At 42.6% G+C, this 24053-nt stretch overlaps 1 protein-coding gene across 4 annotated transcripts in view; it reads right to left on the reverse strand.

Moving 5' to 3' along the window:
* Positions 1-23525, reverse strand: part of kita (KIT proto-oncogene, receptor tyrosine kinase a) — a 37903-nt gene extending 14378 nt beyond the window's left edge. For 3 of the 4 annotated variants that reach the window (XM_061683118.1, XM_061683116.1, XM_061683119.1), the window contains exons 1-11: positions 23226-23525; positions 19092-19346; positions 13212-13496; positions 11896-12035; positions 10216-10408; positions 8822-9011; positions 6749-6864; positions 6543-6657; positions 5072-5256; positions 1493-1599; positions 1287-1413 (exon numbers count right to left, since the gene is read on the reverse strand). In XM_061683118.1, coding sequence (XP_061539102.1) covers positions 1287-1413; positions 1493-1599; positions 5072-5256; positions 6543-6657; positions 6749-6864; positions 8822-9011; positions 10216-10408; positions 11896-12035; positions 13212-13496; positions 19092-19346; positions 23226-23283 — 1771 coding nt within the window. In that variant the 5' untranslated portion in view covers positions 23284-23525. The remainder of the gene's footprint in view (positions 1-1286; positions 1414-1492; positions 1600-5071; positions 5257-6542; positions 6658-6748; positions 6865-8821; positions 9012-10215; positions 10409-11895; positions 12036-13211; positions 13497-19091; positions 19347-23225) is intronic. The other variant, XM_061683117.1, reaches the window with a different exon arrangement.
* Positions 23526-24053: the final 528 nt, after the last annotated feature.

A 24053-nucleotide genomic window follows, 5' to 3' on the forward strand; every position in this document is an offset into this window, starting at 1 on the left:
GGCCCACTGCCAGCATTACTGGGACAACACCAGTTGAGCCCCCGGGCTGTGTGCTCAAGCAGCAGGACATGCAGGATCCTGTTGGAGGAGGTTGGCTAAAAAACAACACCCAGGATATATCAACAATACAATGTTTGCAGTGAGGGAAGGAGGGTTTTCGTCATGATTTAGCCCCGGGACTGCTTTTGCAACTACCAGCATTCCACCTCTGTCCACATGTAGATCAATGGTGGCAGTTGGGGGTGATGTCATTCCCATCTTCAGGTTCCCATTATTTTGGTGTTTATCTGGTGTTTTAATTCAATTTGGGTTGCAGTGACTGATGATGTAGTGCTTCACACAGGTGGCGTTTATGTAGCCAGTGTAGGACGATATTCCACTGATGACTCTTGTCTTTTTACCCATCGTCAGCTGGATATACTCCAGCTTTCCCATGACCCAGACACAGTATGGATGGATAAATGTTGTTTACTGTCCCAATGGATGATGATCCATATCTATATTTAATACTGAGCTCATTTCATTTTTCATTTTTAAACCCCTTAGTGTTACTAACTAATGACCAGTCCAGGGTGTAGTGTGCCTTTCGCCAAGTCAGCTAGTTTAAGCGGTGTAGAAAATGATTTGGGCCTTCTATCCCTGTTCCTGATGGACCATTCAAACATTGAATGGTCCACTCACGGCCGACGAAATGCTCAAAAGCGGCCAAGGCAGCGGACTATCTGGAGGGAAGACCCATTTTCGGGGTGTTGGTATAGCTTTCTAGCTAACTGCATGTTGCGATGCGCCATATAAGCGCTAATGCGAACGAAGGTGCTGAAGGTCTTGTATAGTCTCCAAATCGTCCAAACATTTTAGGAAAACTGAAATGGTGAACAGTTTAAAGCTATAGCTCCACAATTGAATACTACATAGTTCTTAGTCTTTGAGCATTTTTACAGCAACTATATTCAATTGGGAAATCTCAGATCGGGGTCTGGAGAGTCCAGTCGCTCTTTGTTATCCTGTAGACTACTCAGCTCACGACACCGAATATGACCTGAAAAAAAACCCTGCATGCAAAGTGAATGAGGCTTTAAACCGGTCTAATTCGCAGTATACGTCCAGCTTTCTAATTTTCTCCTCATGTACCCTCCATAAGTTGTTGGCTCTTTCACATAAAACCGTTTGCTTCGAGGCCCGAGACTCGTGACAAATGACAAGCTCACGCTACGCACCGAGGCACGCGCCACAGACGAACGTGACAAACGTGCTACACCAATGTGTGAGGCGTGCTGGCGGCTCACCAAAACGCAGGTTGTTTCTGGGAAACTCCCACTGGTGGTCGTAAGGTAGCTGGGTGGGGTCAATGTACACGTAGTTGTTACCGTGGATTCCTTCAATAACCTTCCACTGCACCTGGTATTGAGGTTTCTGGAACAAAACAACCCCAAAACACAATTACAATGCGTGAAAAATGTTATGTTGTTTCATGAATACCTCCAGTAAATACCTGCAGGTACTTGTAGAAGAGCATGATGAGGACCAGGCAGAGGACGGAGGCTGCCGATACCGAGCCGATCAGCAGCGGCGTGAACAGATTGTGGGGAACGTTTCTCTCTGTGGGGACAAAATAAGAGCATTGGGGTGGTATTTGTGTTTTGCGATGAAGTGCTGCCTCTGCTAGCGAAAATACAATTGATACTGCTTGTCTTTTGGTTGTTTTAATTGGCACTCACTTTTTTTCTAGACTGGGAGCTCAACAGGTAGCCACCTGATAGCGTCATGGTAAGTCAATTTCATGTTGGCGTACCCCGCAGTCGAGGGGGTCAGAGTGAGCAATAGCTCATTTGCATGAAACAGGACCGCCCCTTCAAAACAGGCTAATTTCAGCAGGTTAAACAATTGCCACAATTCTTGATTCTTGGGGAATTTCAATTTTAATTACAGTATTTCAGTCTTATGGTCGTGTGAGGCAAATGCTCATCACTCGCCCACCGTGCCAAGCCAAAGGTTCAAATATCACACCGAGATCCATGAAATTTATGGCATTATTAAAACGCTCCAAGTTTTACATTGAGGATTTCTGGCATGATTAAAATCAACCCAAGTTCAAATGTCAGACCATTTTGTTTTGTTATGATTTACAGCATTATTAAAATCCCCCAATTGTCAAATGTCAAACCAAAATATATGAAATGTCCATTATAATCCTCACATATAACAAATGATTTAAGTCTCAAAAATTTTCAAGTGTAAACCCAAATTTCATCTAACTCCAACCAAATTGTGTTATTGGGAGAAATCATGCTGACTGTTCGACGACAGCACCTCATAGTGAGACTCAGTGTTGAACCTACCAAATACTGTAGGATTTTGTGCATTTCGTGATTTAATGCTTGTATTATTAAACTTTAGGGGGAGTTAAACAAAGGGTCCTTTTGTCATTTTTATGATATTGTACACACATAAAAATAAAATGATGAGTGCGAATGTGTCCCAACTCAAAATATTGACTAAAAGCACAATTTAGGCCAAGATTAACCCTTCAGTGCTTGTCTCCCATAAACCGTTTGGTAAACAGCAGCCAAGAGAGACATGATTGCCTGCGATAAGATGAGCAGATAGGTTTTAGCTGGAGTCCATTGTTTACTTTATGACTCCAAATCCACGCGGTGTCATAACGGCTTCCCCATCTGCTGCAATGCCCCCCTTGCTCCCCCAAAAAGCGGTATCGCAACTAGCTGAGGTCAGAACAAGCCACCAGGGAGCTAACATATCGGCGAGTGATTCTTCGTAGGCGCGCAGGTAGGTTGTCCCGGCTGCCTTGGATGACGCTTGGAGTTGTTGTGGAGAACACGTAGAGCTTTGGATTTGTTCCTGCAGACTCTGCATTCTCAGATTTGAAGTGGGGAGAAAGCTCCTTATCTCTATAAAGAGCTTATTACACACGAATGGACAGAGGAGGGAACAATAAGGCCAGGACAGGCACGGAAGGGGGACTGAACACAGCTGTAAAAACACAAACACTCTTTGTTGTTTGAAAAAAAAAAAGAAAGAAGAAAAATTGACTACTGCTAAGCAAGATTTTAATTATAAGCGACGATCACCCCAAGCTGAGAACAATAGCACACTAGCCAACGACTTGAATACCTTCTACTGCAGACCACAATCACACCTCTGACTTCTGCGTTAACCATCCATGAACAGGATGTGAGACACATCTTCAAACAACAAACGATTAACAAAGCGGCAGGCCCAGACCATGTGTCCCCGTCCTGCCTCGAAGTCTGCGCAGACCAGCTCGCGCCAGTCTTCACTCAGATTTTCAATAGATCTCTGGAACTGTGTGAAGTACAATCTTGTTTCAAACGCTCCACCATCATTCCAGTCCCCAAGAAACATGCAATCTCGGGTCTAAATGACTACAGGCCTGTCGCTTTGACATCTGTGGTCATGAAGTCCTTTGAACGTCTCGTGCTGGACCACCTCAAGAGTGTCACAGGTCCCCTGCTGGACCCCCTGCAGTTTGCCTACCAAGCGAACAGGTCTGCGGATGATGCAGTAAACATGGAACTGCACTTCATCCTAGAACACCCCGACAGTGCAGGGACCTACGCGAGTATCCTGTTCGTGGACTTCAGCTCAGCGTTCAACACCATCATCCCTGAACTCCTTTCATCCAAGCTTCTCCAGCTCAGCGTCTCACCTGCCATCTGCCAGTGGATTGACAGCTTTCTGACGGGCAGGACACAGCAGGTGAGGCTGGGGGAGGCCACCTCATCCACACCCAGCATCAGCACTGGGGCGACCCAAGGTTGTGTCCTCTCTCCGCTGCTCTTCTCTCTCTACACGAACGACTGCACCTCAGCGCACCCGACTGTCAAACTCCTGAAGTTTGCAGATGACACCACTGTCATATTTGCTCGCCTAGCTGCCAAGTCGTGGTCGTAGAAATTTGTTGAGGGGGTAGTATCATCTAAATAAGCCTGTGTGACATCGCAATGTGGGAAAATAGAGAACGGTCTTGCCCACAGACACATTTTGTGAAATAGTCAGCTCACAAATGATTTACTTGGTTGTTTAATTTCACACTTGATGAGTGGGTAGGCACTCCAGAAACCCAATTATTTGTATACAGACAATTAAAAAGTCAATTTTACTCAATGTGTCCCATTTAAAAGTCATCCCGTTTGAAAACCTCAGACTGTTGAGCAAACCAATAAGGCCTAGTGCATAACCAACTACAATTACACAGTACAGTGGCAAATACTGTACATACAGTAAAAGCACTCTTTATTAAATGGACAAACTCCAAAGGAAGGTATGTCTTAATCCGCTTGGATTTGTTGTTTCCTACACTTCAGGGCGCCATAAAACATCCATGATTCAGTCGTTTGAATGAAATTTGCTGCGGCATGCACTATTCCAATGAGCAAAAACAATTCGGCTGGCCTGCGAGCAATTCAATGTTGATCCCACAGAATGACTCACCCGAGCTGGAATAGCACATGATTAAAAGATAGCTTTAGGAAACCAACAAATAATTATTAAAAGACGCCAGAGAAATGTTGTCTTCATCAACGTTGGTTTGTTCCCATGCACAGACGTTTGATGGCACCATCAAAACGGGATGGGCAAAATAAATTAAATCCATCGTTAGGATGAATGGATTTAAATTTTGTGCGTCAAGTGACACACTTTGACTTTTTGCTTTCAAGTGGTACAATTCTGACGTGTCATTGCAGTGTGAAAACAGCAAACGCATCTATCTATCTATCTATCTATCTATCTATCTATCTATCTATCTATCTATCTATCTATCTATCTATCTATCTATCTATCTATCCATCCATCCATCCATCCATCCATCCATCCATCCCCCCTATGACCCCGCTAGTCTCTCTGTGTATCTCTGGTGTGAATTTTTGCATTCAAAAGTTTAGAGACGGTCATAAAGTTCACCTGTAATTGTTAGAGTGCATTTTAGGTTCTTATGACTTAAGACCAATATCCCCAACTTTTTCGTGAGTAGTGCGTGTACATGTAGACTGTGCACATATTTGTGTTGTTGTTGTGTTTTGTGGCTCACCACTGATGGAGAAGAGCGTGTAGGCCTGCTCGCCCTCCACTGTGGCCACACATTCTAGCGTACTGAAGCGTCCACGGCTGACGTTCACCCGGCTCTCCACCTCTGTCTTGCCGAACATGGGGCTGAACAGCGTAATGGTGACAATGTCCGTCTCTTCTTCGGTGGCGTTCACCTGCTGGGAGCACCTGGAGTGAGGGGGGCAACAATGAAGAGCAGGGGGTTAGTGGATTAGGTCTTGTTGAGAGCAATCTGGCAGGATTAGCGAACTGGTTATTAGTTGTCCAGACATAAGCACCCCGACCAAAAACCACACATTGTTGGAAATTCACAAAAAGTGTTGTTATTGTCATCAGAATCAGAATCAGAATCATCTTTATTTGCCAAGTATGTCCAAAACACACAAGGAATTTGTCTCCGGTAGTTGGAGCCGCTCTAGTACAACAGACAGTCAATTTACAGAACACTTTGGAGACATAAAGACATTGACAAAAAACAATTGTGCAAAAAGATGCAGAGTCCTCTAGCACTTAGAGCATTTCGAATGACTAATATTGCGATAGTCCGGTGCAATGACCATTGTGCAAAGGGCGCTGAGACTTCAAGGAGTGTATGCGGTTTAAAGTGACGAGTAGTGCGATCATCTGGGACAATGTCGGTTGTGCAAATGTTACAGATACTCCTCAATCAGTGTGCAAATGGAGCAGATGCTACTCTGGCATGAGTGGCCAGTATATGCAAATAGTGCAGCATGGCGAGACAACTACAGTGAGTGCACGAGTAATACATAATTAAACTCAAACACAAATAAACTCAATTTTGTATTTAAAAAAACAACTTGTCATTGCGTTTTCTCTTTAAAAACATCCCACAAAAACAACAAACACATGTTTCTTTAGGTTTCCGTTAAAAAAAAAAGCTTATTAATTTCTACCTCAGAAACAACAACGCGCATTTTTCCTGGTGTTTCAGATTAAAAAGAAGAATAAAATCTCACAAATTTCTATCTGAAAAACAACCTAAAATAGTTGAGTTTGGTAACAGTACCATTTTGTTTTATCTGAAAAAAATATTTGTCTTTCAGAAAAAATTAAAGAAAAGGTAAAAATGTTAAACTTTCACCTAAATAAAAAAATGTGGGGACAGTTATTGTTGGATAGCGAAGATAACTACTGTAAAAATTTTGTAACCAGCTACACTCTACACTCATCTCTCAGGGTAAAAAAAAATAATAATTAAGATAATATTTAATTATGTACATATGCGATTGAGAATTTAGAAAAGTCAACAAAAATAAGTCATTTCGTACAAACTGAAACACCCAAATTAATATATGTAGAATGATGAATATTTAAAAAAATATTTCAAAAATATATATAAATATATATATATTTACCATAACACAAATTGAAAATAACTTCAAAGGAACATGTTATTGACACAAGTATCTGGACTGCAATTCTTTGGTGCTCACCTGATGTAGGGCTGCTCGCAGTAGTACCATGTGATCTTGGGGGCGGGAAATCCCTCGGCCACGCAGCGCACTTGCCCGTCCACCGGGCCTTCGTGCGACACGATCTCGGGTTTAGCTAATAAGAAATGAGACATGGTTAAAAATGCAAAAAGTCAAGCAGAAAAGCTTTAATTTAAAAAAAAATAATAATAATTGAAGCTACTCACTGGTTACGAAGACGGTAAAGGTCTCGTTCAGTGAGGCGTCGTGATTGGAGGCTTTAAACACGTAAACGCCGCCTTCCGACATCTTCAGTCGCACTAATCTCAGCTCGCTGCTGTACCTGAACACCAGGGGGAGACGTTTTAGTCACGCCATTCACAAAAGCAGCAAAAGCCGACACTGAAAACCATATTTTCATTGTTTGTTTGTTCGTCACTTAGCAGGATGACGTAAAAACGACGTCACCAAATGCCACAAATACGTCGTTGCATCAACGTCTGTAACCCTATTTGAACACAAAATAATGCATGTGCTTTTAAGAGGCGGGGTCTGGTGAGGTGATGTGTGACGGCAGCGAGTCTGTACAAGAGTCTGGGTGTGAGCCGTGGTAGACAGCAGCTTTTGCGTGAGTGAACAAGAACAATCGCTTAAAAATTGCAGTGTGGTGGTAGCGTAGTTACGAAAACATTTTGTTTAACTCTGTTATTTGTGCATGAACAAAATTCGGAAATTCAAAAGCCGATAATTATTTTTTCAGTTTGTTTGTATGTTAGTGTGTAGTCATCAACACTGGAAGTGCAATTTGAACAAATTTCCTATATGCAGAATAAGAAAATATCTTTTAATATAATTTTTTATGTACTAGGATCAATTTGACCCGCAACATTGTCCTTTAACATTACACTCATTGAGTTTTGTTGCAAAAAAAGTCTTTTAATCTGATTTCCTCTTACATGGGTCAGTTTGACCCATGGCACTTTCATTTTATGTTGATTACACGTCTCATCCGTCCATCCATCCATCCATTTTCTGAGCCGCTTCTCCTCACTAGGGTCGCGGGCGTGCTGGAGCCAATCCCAGCTGTCATCGGGCAGGAGGCGGGGTACACCCTGAACTGGTTGCCAGCCAATCGCAGGGCACATACAAACAAACAACCATTCGCACTCACATTCACACCTACGGGCAATTTAGAGTCTCCAATTAATGCATGTTTTTGGGATGCGGGAGGAAACCGGAGTGCCCGGAGAAAACCCACGCAGGCACGGGGAGAACATGCAAACTCCACACAGGCGGGGCCGGGGATTGAACCCCGGTCCTCAGAACTGTGAGGCTGACGCTCTAAGCAGTCGTCCACCGTGCCGCCTGATTACACGGCTCATAGCAGAAAAATATTTGTAACTTGTTTTTTCTGACATTGGTCGATTTGACCCACAACATCCTCATTCCATATGTTGTACACTCAGTAAGTTTCAGAGTAAAAACATATTTTTAACTTTTGTTTTTTAAATATTTTTTTAACTTGGGTCAGTTTGACTCACAACATATCCATTTTATATGCTGTACACTTCTTAAGGTTCGTAGAGAAAAACTACTTCTAACTTTTAGTTAGAGTTTTTTTTACTTTATTTTTTTGTACTTGTTTTAGGTTTGACCCACGACATTTCAATTTTACGTGTTGTAAACTTATGAAGTTTCATGGCAAAAAAAACTACTTTTACTGTAGCATTTATTTATTTTTTTACTTGGGTCGGTTTGACCCACAAAGTTTACATTTTACACGTTGTACAGTTTTCAAGTTTCGTAGCGAAACGTTTTTGACTTTTCCTTTTTTTTCCATCTGTAAATTTGTTGTTGTTCATTTTTGACAAAGTCAACTGCGAGTCGACTTGACTCACAACAGTTTCATTGAATATGAACCCCCCCCCCAAAAAAAACTACTTGTAAATTACAATTTAATTGGGTCAGTTGGACTTGCCACATAACAGCTGGGTCATGTCCCGTAAAAAAATAAAAAATAAAAAATACTGGGAAGCATGCGACACATAGCATTATGATATTATAGTTCCCTTGCCACTCATGAGTAACACAGCAAATACTTTCCGTTTTTTTTTTTGCGTGCATTTGAACAGCGACAGCCTTTTTGGCTCAAACAACCCGAGGCGCTCTTCTCTCCTTCGTATTTGTCATGGAGCTGTGAGGCCCGCGGGGTACATGTTAAATTCCACCCCCCGCTGGTTGTGGGGGAGGTGTTTGGTTGTTGTTGCTGGCATGAGGACGAGGACCGGGGTGGGTCGCACCTGTAGTTGCAAGTGCTCTGCGTCGTGATGACGTGGTCGCTGTTATTCTTCAGCTCGTGGTCCATGAAGCTCCAGGAGAAGGTGCGGGGCCTCGGGTGAGCCTCCATCTCCACCAGCAGGGATAAACTATCACCAGAGTGCACGTAGACGGTCCTGTTGCTCGTCGACGTTACGTTGATGAATCCTTTGTCTGGAGGGAAACAAGAAGCGGCGTTATATACCTGTATAGTTACTATATAATATGGCATAGAAAACTAGCACAAATTCTGCCTTCGCAATGACAACAAGTCAGTGGAACTTCTCTTCGACCTCTCCCCTGGATGATTTAACCTACACAATGAACCCACAAAAGCGGTAAACAACCCACCAGGATTTAAATAAACTTCAGAAAGGGAGGGAGGGAGAGAGAAAGGAAGGAAGAGAGTGTGGCAGGAAGAATGGGAGGGAGGAAAGAAGGGAGACAGGATGGAAGGAAGGAAGATAGGGAGGGTAGGAGGGAAGGAAAAAAGAATTGAAGGACGGAAAGTCTGATTGAAGGGAGGAATGAAGTAAGGAAAGATGGAACAAGCAAGAAAGAATGGGGGGGGGGGTAGGGAAGGAGAAGGAGAAGGAAGCAAGAAAGGCTGCATTGGAGTAATTTAGGGAAGAAGAAGGAAGGAAGAAAAATGAAGGAAGGGAGGGTGGGAGGAAGAAAGGATGAAAGGAAGGAAAGAATGATGGAAGGTAGGAAATACGAAAGAGTGGAAGGAAGGAAAGAATGATGGAAGGAACAGTGGAAGACAGGAAGGATGGATGAAGGTAGGGGCTCACCTCCACTTTGAGGTTTTCCAGCAGATCAACACACACAGAAACCCGCAACCAGACCTGAAACCCGAACTACAAACACTAAACCTGGCTAGTAACCCTAACTTGAAAGCTGAACCCTGGCTAAGAAAAAAAAAATAAAAAAATGTTGAAACCAAACTTTAGAACGCTAATCTTGTCTGCAAAACTTACTCCGGAACCCAAACCTGTCCATGAAACCCCTACTCCTTCCTAATGCCTTGAAAGCCTATTGTTGAAACTGGCTCTAATACATGCAATTGTAATAATAAGTGTAACTTTAGCGAGTCTGCCCAAGTGTCCGGGTGTGAGCTGTGGCCGACAGCAGCTTCTACGTGAGTGCGTTTGTGTCTTTTACTGTTCACCCAGCATTCAAGAAATGGCTGAAAAGTGCATTGGCGACTATGGCTCTCCTTTTCCACATGTGAGGGCATAAAAATAAGTAAGGAGCTTTTGGCCCAACCTTTACAATAATAAACAAATGGTTAAATACCTCAAAAAACACAACATTTTTATCATTGTTACATAATTGTTCCCATTCGGTCTTGCGCGTTCCCTCCCCGCTTACTGACCATAGACGTCTAGCCACACGGCGCGTACGCTGAGCCCCCTCTCGTTCTCGGCCTCACAGCGGTAGCGTCCGGCGTCCCGGTGCGCGACGGCGGCCACGCGCAGGGTGGCGCTGCGTATGTGGTCGAAGTGCTCCGCCCGGATACGCGACGCAGTGTCAACCTTAGCGGGTTGCTGTGGATACCAGACGGCACCCTGTCAACGCCCAGAGATCTCTAGAGATTAACCCCGTCTGCACGGCTATCCTCGCCATCCACACAGACACACACACACGCGCATGCCATACACACACGCACACAAATACACACAGTCCAGATCTTGAAGCGTTGACCCCTTAAACCAGGGGTGTCCAAACCTGACGCAAGGACCAGTTTGAAATTCCGTATATGGCCTCTCGCGATGTAGTTTTGACACCCCTGCCTTACACACTCATTCACAAGACGCTGATTGCACTCATACAGAAGCTTCTATGCATAGAAGAATAATGCTGCATTTGTACACCCTGAGGGCGAGACTAAATTCATGGGGGAAAAAATGATTCACTATTCTGAGCATTTGTGGCTTAGATCGTTTTGGGTCCAGATTCGGAGTGCCTCCAAAGTTGCAAAAGACTTAACATTTGAATTTGAGTCCTCACTTCAGTGAATATGAAAGGTATATTAAAGTAAGTGTAGTGTATTTAACTATCAGTATTGACAGAAATGTTGACAAATGTAGTTAATGAGATATCAACAATGTTGAATGGGGATTTTATTTCAGATTGTGACACTTATGTACATTTGTTAGTGGTAAAGTAATAGTGGCTTAATAAATGAATATTATGAATTAACAAGTGTGTAAATGATGACATCGCCACGCATTTATGTCAAGACAGAGCATTTTTAGTCTCTCTGGGTTTCTAACCCATTTCTAATCAGAATACAAGGCTCCATGTAAACCAGGCTATAGATTGACATGGTGAGTAATGGACTTAATAATGAGATACTGTATAAACAATGTTTTTGATATATTTTTTTTCCATTTCTGACACGTTTGAATAACAGGTCAAATTGACCGACGATAAGTTTGTTAGGTTTCATGAAGAAGTAAGTGACTGCAGGGGAGTTAATAATGAGGTATAAATAAAGTCTTATTGGAATCCTTTTTTCAGTTTCTTACCCTTTTGGATGACGGGTCAAATTGACCCATTGTAAAGTCGTTGGGTTTTATTAAGTTGTAAATGACTGTAAATGAGTGAGTTAATAATGAAATAGTCTTATTGGGATTTTTATTTTTTTTTTTGCAGCCTCTGATACATTTGGATAACGGGTCAAATTGACCCGTTGTGAAGTTGTTGTGTTGGCTTAAAGTGTATACAATTATCAATATTGATTGAAATGGTGCCTAATGTGATAGATAATGAGAAGTAGTTCATGTAAAGAGGTTTTTTACTTTTTTTTTTTTTTTTTTTCCTTGACACTTTTGGATCATTAAACATGCCCCGGGTCAAATTGACCCTGGAGCATTATTGCTGTTCCTGACAAACAAACGTAACAGGAGGCTTAAAGAGGGACTGATTATTTCCAAATTGGATAAATGTGACCCACAAAGTATATCTGACACTTGTACAAGTTGCAGTATTTTCGGTAAGCGAAACCGTCCACGGACACGCAAAGTGGTAGAAGAATGCAAAAGTGTCTCACCGAGCCGGGCGGGGCGACCCACTTGAGCTTGATCTCGCCGTTGACGTTGGTGGTGTTGCAGGTGAGGGCCAGACCCTCGTTTAGGGTGAGGACGACCCGCTCGGGCGCTTGCATCTCGATGACAGGGGGCGCCACGGGGACTAAAAGGGGAACGATGAAAAACGTCATCGACTGGCAAAGAACACATTTCCCTGTACAAGTCCCAAGTATAAATACTTGCTTACTGTACTTGAGTAGATTTGACTATACTTTACTTGAGTCTTTATGTTTCTCATAATTTTGTACTTTTACTCAACGCCTTTAAAAACAGATGTACTTTTACCAGGTTCATATTTTGACACGAATATCTGTACATCTACATAACCCTTACTGTTTGGGTCAAATTTGACAAAAATAAAAGTGCCTGAAAGGTCATTTTTTTCTCCCTGATATTGAACTAAAGTGACCCAAAATACACAAAATATTTTTAAATTGTGTACACTGTAGGTGTTGCGGGTCAAATTTGACCTGTGTGAACTAAAACTGAATTTTAGATTTGGGAATGGTGGGAAACTTGAAACTATGAAACAGTGCATGCCATAAATGTGTATTTGTTATGAACCCCCATAAGTGGTAACCAACCAATCAACTAAACAAAATTAGGCAGGAAGGAAAGGAGAGAGGGAAGAAAGGATGGAAAGAATGATGAGTTAGGAAAGAAGGAATATAAGAAAGGAAGAAGCCATGAAGAAAGGAATCGAGGGAGGAAGGAAATAATTAAAGATAGAAGGAAGGAAGGAAAGAATGACGGAAGAAGAGCATGATGGATGGGAGGAATGAAGAAACGATGAACGCAAGGAAAAACTGGACGGAAGAAAAGTAGAAAGGATGGAAAGGAAGGAAAGAAAGTAAAAAGGAGGCATGAAAGGATGGAAGGAAGAGATTGTGGGAGGAAGGAAGGTATAAAAGATGGAAGGAAAGAAAGGTAGAAGGGAAACATGAAAAGTTGGAAGGAAGGGAGGAAAGAAGGAAGAAAAGATGTGCAGTGTAAGGAAAGAAAAAATGACGGAAGGACAAAAAGTAGGGTGGAAGAAAGGATGGAAGAAGGGAATGAATGATGGGCAGAGAAAGAGGAGTAAAGGATCAAAGGCACCTCGCTTTTTCTCTGAAACACTGATTAAGGATTAGTCATCCATTGAATTCACACAGGCTGGATTACAGTTTGAAAAGATCTGTAGTTCATGATTTGAAAGAGACAATTATGAGGATATTCTCGGCCTGGGTCCAAAAACGACCAAGGCAAATCAACAGTATGTAAAGTAGAGCTCCACGGCGACCTGGCTTGACGGTCAGGTGATAGTTGTGCGAGCGCACGTGTCGCCCCCGCAGCGTGCCGGCGCACACGTAGCAGCCCTCGTAGGCCTTCCGCGCGTCTCGGATCGCCACGCCTTGCTCCAGGCTGGCGGAGAAGCGCAGGCTGGGGGCCAGGGGCGCGCCGGAGCACGTCTCCAGGTGCAGGTCGGACAGGCTGGGATCGCTTGCCAGGCAGGGGATGGAAGCGGCGTCGCCCACGCGAGCGAGGATGTTGAACACCATCGATTTCCTGAAAGGGTTGTCAGGATCTGCCAAAACAGAACATCAGCACAAGGTGAAACGAGGCCGCGGAGTTGGTTTTCTTTTTTCCACTGGTTTGTTTCATCCAAGTGAGACATTCCAGTAAATTAACAGCTACTACTGTGTGCTTTAGATCTGCATCCATCCATCCGCTTCCTATAGGGTCAGTGGTGAGCTGTAGTCGATCGCAGCTGCCTACGGGTGAGCGGTGGGGTACACCCAGGTCTGGGTGCCAACCAATCACAGGGCACACAGGGAAGCCGGATTTCAAAACCCCAACCTCAGAATTGTGATGTATACGTGCTAAGGTTAGCGAAGACATTTTCTATATCGTCGCTGTCAGGTGGAAACGTCATATGGTGGTCGGATTTTTTCATGAATTTATACTATTGGTCTGTCCCCACGTCTTTATTTTTACGTTAGTTTTAAAGTGTTGAAAATAGCATGAGAACAAATGAGCTTTCCTCACTCTGCGGGAGCCATGACAGATAGACTGGATATTTTTTGAAACCATAAAAAGTGAATATAGTTAGGTTAGACACATTTGCATGAGCCTATTTAGTTAAAAATGGATTGCTTGTAATGCTTTGGTGCAAAAGGACGTGTGTGCGTACTGCTTCATTTCCGCATATTACACTGCAAAGAGTTTAGGAAGTAATTTGCTTTCATGAAGTACTTAAGGCTTTATTTCTGCCCAGGGGATGTTTCCTACCATTTTAACGACTGACAGCATGATTATCAATTTTTTTTTTTTTTTTTTTTGCACATTAAATTAATGATTGAACATTATTTCGTGGCAGTGTTGTGTTGTGATGTTGGTACGGAACGGTATTTGATAGCAATATGAGCTATAATGCCAACTTGAACGATGCTGTGCTTTTTAAAATTTATTTATTTGAAAAGTAGTAGTTTTGGAGATGCTTGGATTCTGTCCGACAGTGACTATATTACTCTTTATTTTGTAGCATTTCTCTTGGCAGCACTGTTTCCAAGGTCTGGATTTTTTTTTTTTTGTCCAATCAGATTTAAGCTTTTATGTGTTGCCATGTCAATCTAATCTGCCCAGTGCCTTCTGAATCAGTCGTGCTGTTTCAGATTCAGATAATGTATTTAGTGTATTGCCAATGTAACTTACACTATATGATACTACATACATTATTATCTACTTTTTTCAATTGAAACACAGATGAAGAAAATTATTTTTTTGTTGTGGGAAGGCTAAAGATGTTAAAATACTCACACAAATTGGAGATACACTTTTATTGACCACAGACAATTTTAGGATACGCATGCATTTAGCATAATCCAGCCCTATGGGGTGCACAAACCAGTGCAAACTGTAGGCCGGTCCCAAGCCCGGATAAATGTATAGGGTTGTGTCAGGAAGGGCATCCGGCTTAAAAATTTGCCAAACAAATATTAGCGTTCATCCAAAGAATTCCATAACGGATCGGTCGTGGCCCGGGTTAACCGGCGCCGTCAATCTGCAAGGCGCCGGTGGAAATTCAGCTACTGTGGGTCGAAGTCGAAGAAGAAGAGGTGGAAAGCAGGTTCTTGGGCAGAAAGAGAAGAGGAAAGCACACAGCCTCGAACTGAATGTGGGGACTTTAAATGTTGGGACTATGGCAGGAAACTCGCGGGAGTTGGTTGACATGATGATTAGGAGAAAGGTTGATATATTGTGTGTCCAGGAGACCAGGTGGAAAGGCAGTAAGGCAGTTAAATTATTTTACCATGGTGTAGATGGGAAGAGAAATGGAGTCGGGGTTATTTTAAAAGAAGAGTTGGCTAAGAATGTCTTGAAAGTGAAAAGAGAATCAGATCGAGTGATGAGGCTGAAACTTGAAATTGAGGGTGTTATGTGTAATGTGATTAGTGGCTACGCCCCACAGGTAGGATGTGACCGAGAGGTGAAAGAGAAATTCTGGAAGGAGCTAGACGAAGTAGTTCTGAGCATCCCTGACAGAGAGAGAGTCGTGATCGGTGCAGATTGTAATGGACACGTTGGTGAAGGATATAGGAGTGATGAAGAAGTGACGGGTAAGTACGGCATTCAGGAAAGGAACTTGGAGGGACAAATGGTGGTAGACTTTGCAAAAAGGATGCAAATGGCTGTAGTGAACACTTTTTTCAAGAAGAGGCAGGACCATAGGGTGACATACAAGAGCGGAGGTTGAAGCACGCAGGTGGATTACATCTTGTGCCGACGATGTAATCTGAAGGAGGTTACAGACTGTAAGGTAGTGGTAGGGGAGAGTGTGGTTAGACAGCATAGGATGGTGGTGTGTAAGATGACTCTGGTGGTGGGGAGGATGACTAGGAAGTTAGAAAGGCATGAAAAAAATGGAAAGGCAGTTGGTCCTGATGACATTCCTGTGGAGGTATGGAAGCATCTAGGAGACGTGGCTGTGGAGTTTTTGACCATCTTGTTCAATAGAATTCTAGTGTGTGAGAAGATGCCTGAGGAATGGAGCAAAAGTGTGCTGGTGCCCATTTTTAAGAACAAGGGTGATGTGCAGAGCCCGGGGAACTATAGAGGAATAAAGTTGATGAGCCACACAATGAAGTTATGGGAAAGAGTAGTGGAGGCGAGACTCAGGACAGAAGTGAGTATTTGCGAGCAACAGTATGGTTCCATGCCTAGAAAGAGTACCGCAAATGCATTATTTGCCTTGAGGATGTTGATGGAAAAGTACAGAGAAGGTCAGAAGGAGCTACATTGTGTCTTTGTAGATCAAGAGAAAGCCTATGACAGAGTACCCAGAGAGGAACTGTGGTACTGCATGCGGAAGTCTGGAGTGGCAGAGAAGTATGTTAGAATAATACAGGACATGTACGAGGGCAGCAGAACAGCGGTGAGGTGTGCTGTAGGTGTGACAGACGAATTTAAGGTGGGGGTGTGAGTGCATCAGAGATCAGCCCTGAGCACCTTCCTGTTTGCAGTGGTGATGGATAGGCCGACAGATGAGGTTAGACTGGAATCCCCGTGGAGCATGATGTTTGCAGATGACATTGTGATCTGCAGTGAAAGCAGGGAGAAGGTGGAGGAACAGTTAGAAAGATGGAGGCATGCACTGGAAAGAAGAGGAATGAAGATTAGCCGAAGTAAGACAGAATATATGTGCATTATTGAGAGAGGTGGTGGGGGAAGAGTGAGGCTACAGGGAGAAGAGATAGCAAGGGTGGAGGACTTTCAATACTTGGGGTCAACCGTCTAGAGCTAAGGTGAGTGTGGTGAGGAAGTGAAGAAGTTGGAACAGGTGGAGGAAGGTGTCAGGTGTGTTACGTGACAGAAGAGTCTCTGTTAGGATGAAGGGCAAAGTTTATAAAACAGTGGTGAGGCCAGGCATGATGTACGGATTAGAGACTGTGGCACTGAAGAGACAACAGGAAGCAGAGGTGGAGGTGGCGGAAATGAAGATGTTGAGGTTTGCTCTCGGAGTGACCAGGTTGGATAAAATTAGAAATGAGGTCATCAGCGGGACAGCCAAGGTTCGATGTTTTGGAGACAAAGTTAGAGAGAGGAGACTTTGACGGTTTGGACACATCCAGAGGAGAAATAGTGAGTATATTGGTAGAAGGATGATGAGGATGGAGCTGCCAGGCAGGAGAGCAAGAGGAAGACCAAAGAGAAGGTTGATGGATGTCGTGAGGGAAGACATGAGGGCAGTTGGTGTTGGAGAGGAGGATGCAGGAGATAGGCTTACATGGAAAAGGATGACGCGCTGTGGCCACCCCTAAAGGGACAAGCCCAAAGGAAGAGAAGAAGACAATCTTGGGATAGTTATGCTTTCATGAAGATTTTCTCTGATTAACGAGTTTCAAAAGCGCAGTGTTATGGAGCCAACATGTATGACGTCCAAAAACGCAGTTAGAGATTGAAAAAATAAATAAAATAAAATAAATAAAAAGCTGTGTTCCCAGTGGTGGTCCATCCTGGCCTCCCGCATGAAAAGCGCTTTTGTGTGTGCTGCATGTGAGCAAGGAGTGTTCCGACGGGACTAAGCAGCGCATGATATCATCCTGCAGCGATTGCGGCAGGCCAAGGGAACGCTCGGGCCAAAAAAGCCTTGCATGCACCCTACCTGCACGAGGCCATGACTAAAAAAATACCACCGCGTACAAGCTCACCCACGCATTCACGCATACTCCTGCTAAATTGTAATTTTACGATAATAAAGTTGGTATATTATATAAAACCTATCTTGAAATTTGGGAGAATCAATTCAGAATATTATGAGAGAAAAATCAGAATACAGTTGGGAATTTTGTGAGAATAAAGTGGTAATATTGTACAAAACGTTTTTGGTAATAAATCAATAAATACATAAATTCAGAATCATATGAGAATGAAGTCACGATAAAGTTTGTAATTTTAAAGAATGAAGTTGTAATATTATATAAAATGTATCTTTAACTATCCCAATGATGAATTCAGAATATGACAAGAATAAAGTCAGAATACTAAAATAAAGTCAAAATATTCTGACAATAAGTGTAGTATTATATAAAAAATTGTGTAATGTTATCATACTAAAGCTAGAACGTTATGAGAATAAAGTACAATATTAATATTAGTTGGAAAAAAATGAGGTCGAAATACTGCGACAAAAGGTCGGGTTTTTTTGGAGAATATATGTAGTCACAAGATTCGTAAAGTTTGTAATTTTATGAGTATGATATTGAAATATATAAAACAAAACTTATTGAAAAAAAGGTATTTTTTCAAAAAAAAGCTAATTTTACAAAAGTCTTAATATTATGAGAAAACAGTCGGAAATATATAATTTTATTTGTAAGAATAAAGTCCGAATATTTGTAGATTTTTGTAATTGTATGAAAAGAAGTTGTGAGGTTATATAAAATGTAGCATTAATTTTGTGGAGAACACATTTAGAAAATAAGGAGAATAAAGTCATAAAAATAAAGTCACAAGTCATACGTTATATAGAATATCACAAATATTTCACAAGAACAAAGTCTGAATATTCTGAAAATGAAACAAATGTAATTTGATGAGAATAAAGCCATAACATTAACATTTTTCCTAAAATCATTTCCAAGAAAGATAATGTTGGCACATTGCATAAAAAACAAATGTGGAAATAAAGTCTTAATATATATATATATATATTTTTTTTTTAAGGAGAATGAAGTTGTAATCTTCTATTTTGCCAAAATAATTTTAGAACGAGAATTAATTCTGAATTTCTCGAGCGTTGTGAGAATATTAGCTAAAGACGTAATTTATAAAAAATAAAGTTACTATTCTAACTTTATCATATAAAAATATAAATAAAAATAAAGTTAGAATAGTTCAGAATTAAAATCTGAATATTTTATTCTTTTAAAGTGAATGAATTGTTTGAAGTAATAATAATAATAATAATAATACAATAATATAGACATAATATCAAATAATTAATTGTTTGTAATTTTACAAGCATAAAAGCATAGCCAGAATATTATGTGAATAAATTAATAAAATGTCACAAATTTCTTCACCAGAATACACAATAGTTATTGCATTTGTTCAATTTTTTTTTTTTTAACAAAGCCTTTTTTTTTTTTTCCTTTTTTTCTCCAGTCAGGCATGCAGCTACCGTTGACAAAGACGTAGATTGATGTCTGCTGGCCGCTCGTCCTCTCCAGGCACACGTAGCGGCCCATGTGGACGGGCAGGGCGCGGGCCACGTGTAACGCTGACGCGCCCTCCGTCCGCTGCTCCCCCCGCACCTTGGGCCGCTCCTCCCGGTGCCACTGCATCTCCTTGTCGCCCTGGCAGCGCAGGTTGAAGGGCGCGTTGAGCGGGACCACCAGGTGGGGTCCAGCGGGGGTGATGCTAGGCTTGGTGTGGCCTGTAAGGCAGAAAAATGACCAAAAATTAGAAAACAGTGTAAACATTCGAGTTTTCAGTGGACTAATCTGTGTATCTGACAACAGTGCGGTTCTGCCTGGATTTTGTTTGGAAGGGATAGTGGTCGCCTGCAGAGGCGGTGGAACTGCAACACATACAAACACACTTTTATTGACCATAACTATCCCATAATCTTGGGATAGTTGTGCTTTAATGAAGATTTCCTCTGATTAACGAGTTTCACAAGCGTAGTGTTATGGAGCCACAACGTATGACGTCCAAAAACGCAGTTAGAGATTGAAAAAAATGAAAAATAAAAAATAAAAAACTGTGTTCCCAGCGGTGGTCCATCTTGGCCTCCCGCTTGATAAAGCGCTTTTGTGTGTGCTGCCTGTGAGCAAACCGTGTTCCGACGGGACGAAGCAGCGCGTGATGTCCTGCAGCTATTGCAGCAGGCCAAGGGAACGCTCGGGCCAGAAAGTCATGCATGTACGCTACCTGCGCGAGGCCATGACGAGAGAATACCACCGCGTACAAGCTCACCCACACATTCATTTATACCCCTGCTAAATTGTAATTTTACGATAATAAAGTTGCTATGTTATATAAAAGCTATCTTGAAATTTGGGAGAATAAATTCAGAATATTACAGGAAAAAAAATCTGAATACAGTTGGGAATTATTTGAGAATTCTTTTTTGGTAAAAAAAAAATAAAGAAATAATACATGAAAAATAAATTCTGAATAATATGAGAATGAAGTCGCAATAAAGTTTGTAATTTTAAAGAATGAAGTTGGAATATTTTATAAAATGTATCTTGAAATAATAATAATTAATCATTTTTACATGATAAAACACGCCTCTTTGACTCACACTGTAATGCCATATTGTTTTACCCCCCCCCCAAACACCTCCTTGCACGCACACTAAAGGCAATGTCAGCACATAAGAGGTGGCGAAAGCAAAAAATAAATATAAAAATTCCCCAAAAAAACGGAGTCTCCTTCTTTACTTAAGAACAAGTAAAAAGTACAGACTCTGAAATGTACTTAAGTACAAAGGGTTTGAGTGCCAATTAAACACAATACCTGTTTTTCATAACTTGGCACCATGAAAAATACAAATTCCCTACCCACAGACTTTTGGAGACAGCTAGCCTTGACTTGACTTTTATGCTATCAAAACAATGCTTTTCCATAGCTTTGTTCACGTGGTGAACTGGCAAAAAAAAAAAAAAAAAAAACATTAGCTCATGAAGACAACTGAAAAAAATGGAGAATTTTTTTCCCAAGGCATTCGCCACCAAATCATTCGTGGACCTGGCAACATCAAAAAAATCTCTTAAATAAGGCCGTGGATGGTAGTGGAGCAACTACGTGAATTATTGAAAACTATTGATATTGGTATCGAGAATAGAGGCCTTGTATTTGCTTGGTATTGGATTAATACCAAAATATGCAGCATCGCACTCCACTGATGGATGGTTGACGTTTTTGGAATTCCTGATTTCATGGGTTTTATGAGCCGGAAGCCCAAATTATGTGAAAATAAACAAATAAATACTTGAAATTGTTGAAATTGTGGGCCCTGAATCTCTAATCTATAAAAGTTAAATTTTTTGAATGGAATGTATGGAAATAAATCAACTTTTCCATGATATTCTTTTTTTTTTTTTTTTGGAAAGGATCGGGAATATAACAAAGTATTTATACAGTACTTGGTGACTTCCCACCACTGCAGCATCTGCACTCACAAAAACCTTATTCTCGTGTAACACGCAGGCTTAAAGGCCCAATGTCTGACCCAAACGTAAACAAAAGAATGTGCCCGCATCCAAGTCGCTAATGCGAGCTTTGTAGCGACAACACCGCCACGCGCAGCGACGTGGTGTTTTGTAAACAGATTAAAAATATACAGAACACAAGGGAGCCTTCAATGTTCACTACTCAGTGTTTTCATATCAACGGGTTCCACACAATTGCCTTTCTTATTTATTTTCTTTTGTGTTTGTCAAGCTATTGAACGGGTCGACATAAAAATCGCGTGTATCCTTGTGTGTTATTTTGTGACTGTTTAGCGAGCCTTAAGACTATTCGCATGATTATGCATGTGCAACCGCAAAAAAAGAAAACCCCAAAAAACAACAACAACAAAAAACCACAAAGTTCATCCATCCATCCATCCATCCATCTGTTTTCTATTGTTCATGTTGTTATTAACGTTGCGGGTGAGCTTGAGTCTAACCTGGGGGAGAATTTTGAGTGTTCCGTGAACCGAACAAGTTTTTGAAATAAGAAAGGAATCTGAAGAAAAGCCACGCAAGCAAGATGCGAACCGCTCTCCAAGGAAAACTCTTTGTGCATTTTCCCAGACCTGAAAAGCAAACAAGCACGTTCCCAAGCTGTAAAAGTGTCTCTGACAGCAAAAAGCAGAACCTTCGCATACTCCTAAAAGGTGTAATTCAGTCACGGGCGTGGTGGCGTGATCGCCGCAATGACAGGACAGCAAACAAGCCGGGTGCAATTCCTCGGCTGTCGCATGTGTCTCAATATTTGCCCGGAGGCGGTGCGAATGCAAGTTTGCTGCCTAAATGCACACACTCGCCGGAGGAGGCCAATCTAAACCAGAGTGTGACACACTAAAGGTGAATTAGGCCTACTGATACTGCGTGCGGAGAAGAGCTTAAGACAAACTTCACGGCGTTGGCTCGTTACGTCACGCGACAGGTAAGCCCGAGCATGCAGGCCGGCCTGCGGGTATTGTCCGCCTGCGACGCGGCACTGGCTCCTCGTACAGATGAGGAATCAACAACAACCCGAGAAAAAAACCAAAGTCGGCTCGGCTCGACTTCAACCTGTGCCGAAAGCATTTTTTAAATGTATTTCTCCCGGGGAACCGCACCGTGATGTATTTCAAAAAAATACATCATGGATTGCATAATATTGACAGAATGATTAACACAAAAGACATAACCATACTCCGATCCTTTCTTGATGATCGATAGCAAGACCAATCACACACAATAATTCTTTATAAAAACGACAACGCAAGAACGTATTTTATTGGCTCAACGTAAATCAACATGTGGATTCCACCACATTTCCATCCCTCCATTTTCTGTCCCGCTTCTCCTCACAAGGGTCGCAGTTGTGCTGGAGCCTATCCCAGCTATCTGCGGGCGAGAGGCGGGGTACACCCTGAACTGGTCGCCAGCCAATCGCAGGGCACGCGCAAACAAACAACCATTCGCACTCACATTCACACCTACGGGCAATTTAGAGTCTCCAATGAACCTACCGTCCACCTACAGCATTCAAATGGATTTTGGTGGGCATCAAACTGCCTGTCCCCTTCACCAACGCGTTCTGCAACACACCTTCGGGTGTGTTGACCCTTAGGGTCGGGGTCATCGCTTATGAAACTCTGCCCGAACATTTGGACACTTGCGGTGTTGTTAACATTCGACTTATTGAAGACCACAGCTGCACGTTTGCATGAAATCAAAAGGTCGTCTCCCCCTAAAATATGTTTATTTGCGTACGTGTCTATGTTAACCACACTCTGCTCAGGTTACACGGGTTGTTTGTTTGTTTGTTTGTTTGTTTGTTTGTTCCCCCCCCCCCCTCTCGCTTCATCTAAATAATGCAAGCGGCTGTGTTTGATATCCACGGGTGTCCACTTGCCTCGCGTGTCAGTTATCGCTTCACACACACACACACAAAAAATACAAAATAAAATGTGCGTCCGCGCAAACCGTGCGTAAAGAGGATTTCCAAGCAAACGGTTACCATGCAACAAGTTTCCCTCTAGAAATACTCACAGGCAATTAAAAGCATGGAGAGGTTGTTGGAAGGGGGGGGGGGGGGGGGGTTGACCTACCTGGTCGGATTGCGAAATGCAGCACGACAGACAGCAGCAGTATGCAGCGGTAATCCATAGTTAGAGTTCCATGGGGGTGGCTGTGTACGAGAGCCGGTGAAGGTGTGGGAGGCGGACGACACTGGTGGAGCTCCACTACTCCACTATACTCCACTCTCGTGGGGGGGGAAGAAGACGAGGTGCTCTTAGAACTCTTTCAAAGCGCAGAGCAGTCAGTGGACATTGCCGGGCCGGGACCGTGCACGGCGAGCAGGTGTGCGTGACTGGCTGAGACTGCGGGGTGGACATGTTCTTGTGCGTGAGTGCAAGTCAGCGCGCTGAGCCCCGCCGCTTAAATGAGTGAGAGAGCGAGCGAGCGAGAGAGAGAGAGAGAGAGAGAGAGAGAGGGGGGGGGGGGGGGGGAGAGAGAGGCTCAAGTCTTGTGAATCGTGCTGCTCGAAAGAGCTCCATGGAACACACAGACATAAGGCATATAGAGACTGAGAAAACAGCACTGCCAAGGCTAAATGATTTTGACTTCAGAAGGCCACTGGGACGCCACTCGAAGAGGCCAAATGAGACATTATCCGAGCTCTCACTAGGACAAGTGTGTTGGAAGTGAATGTGACTTCGGGGGGGGGGGGGGGGGGGGGAATCATGCTGGGAAATTTTTGGGGACCTCCAGCGATGAAAAGTGGATTCGGGGGTGCCGCAAATTGACAAACCTTGACGTAAAAGGGGAAAAAGTGCTTTGAAACACCACTCAAATATGTTCAATTGGAAATCCCTCACCCCTGACTCGGAAGTGTTTTATTTGACGGCCAAATATTTCCGAGCTCGCACGGGGGC

Source organism: Phycodurus eques, chromosome 8 (genome assembly GCF_024500275.1).
Source record: "Phycodurus eques isolate BA_2022a chromosome 8, UOR_Pequ_1.1, whole genome shotgun sequence".
NCBI lineage: Eukaryota > Metazoa > Chordata > Actinopteri > Syngnathiformes > Syngnathidae > Phycodurus > Phycodurus eques.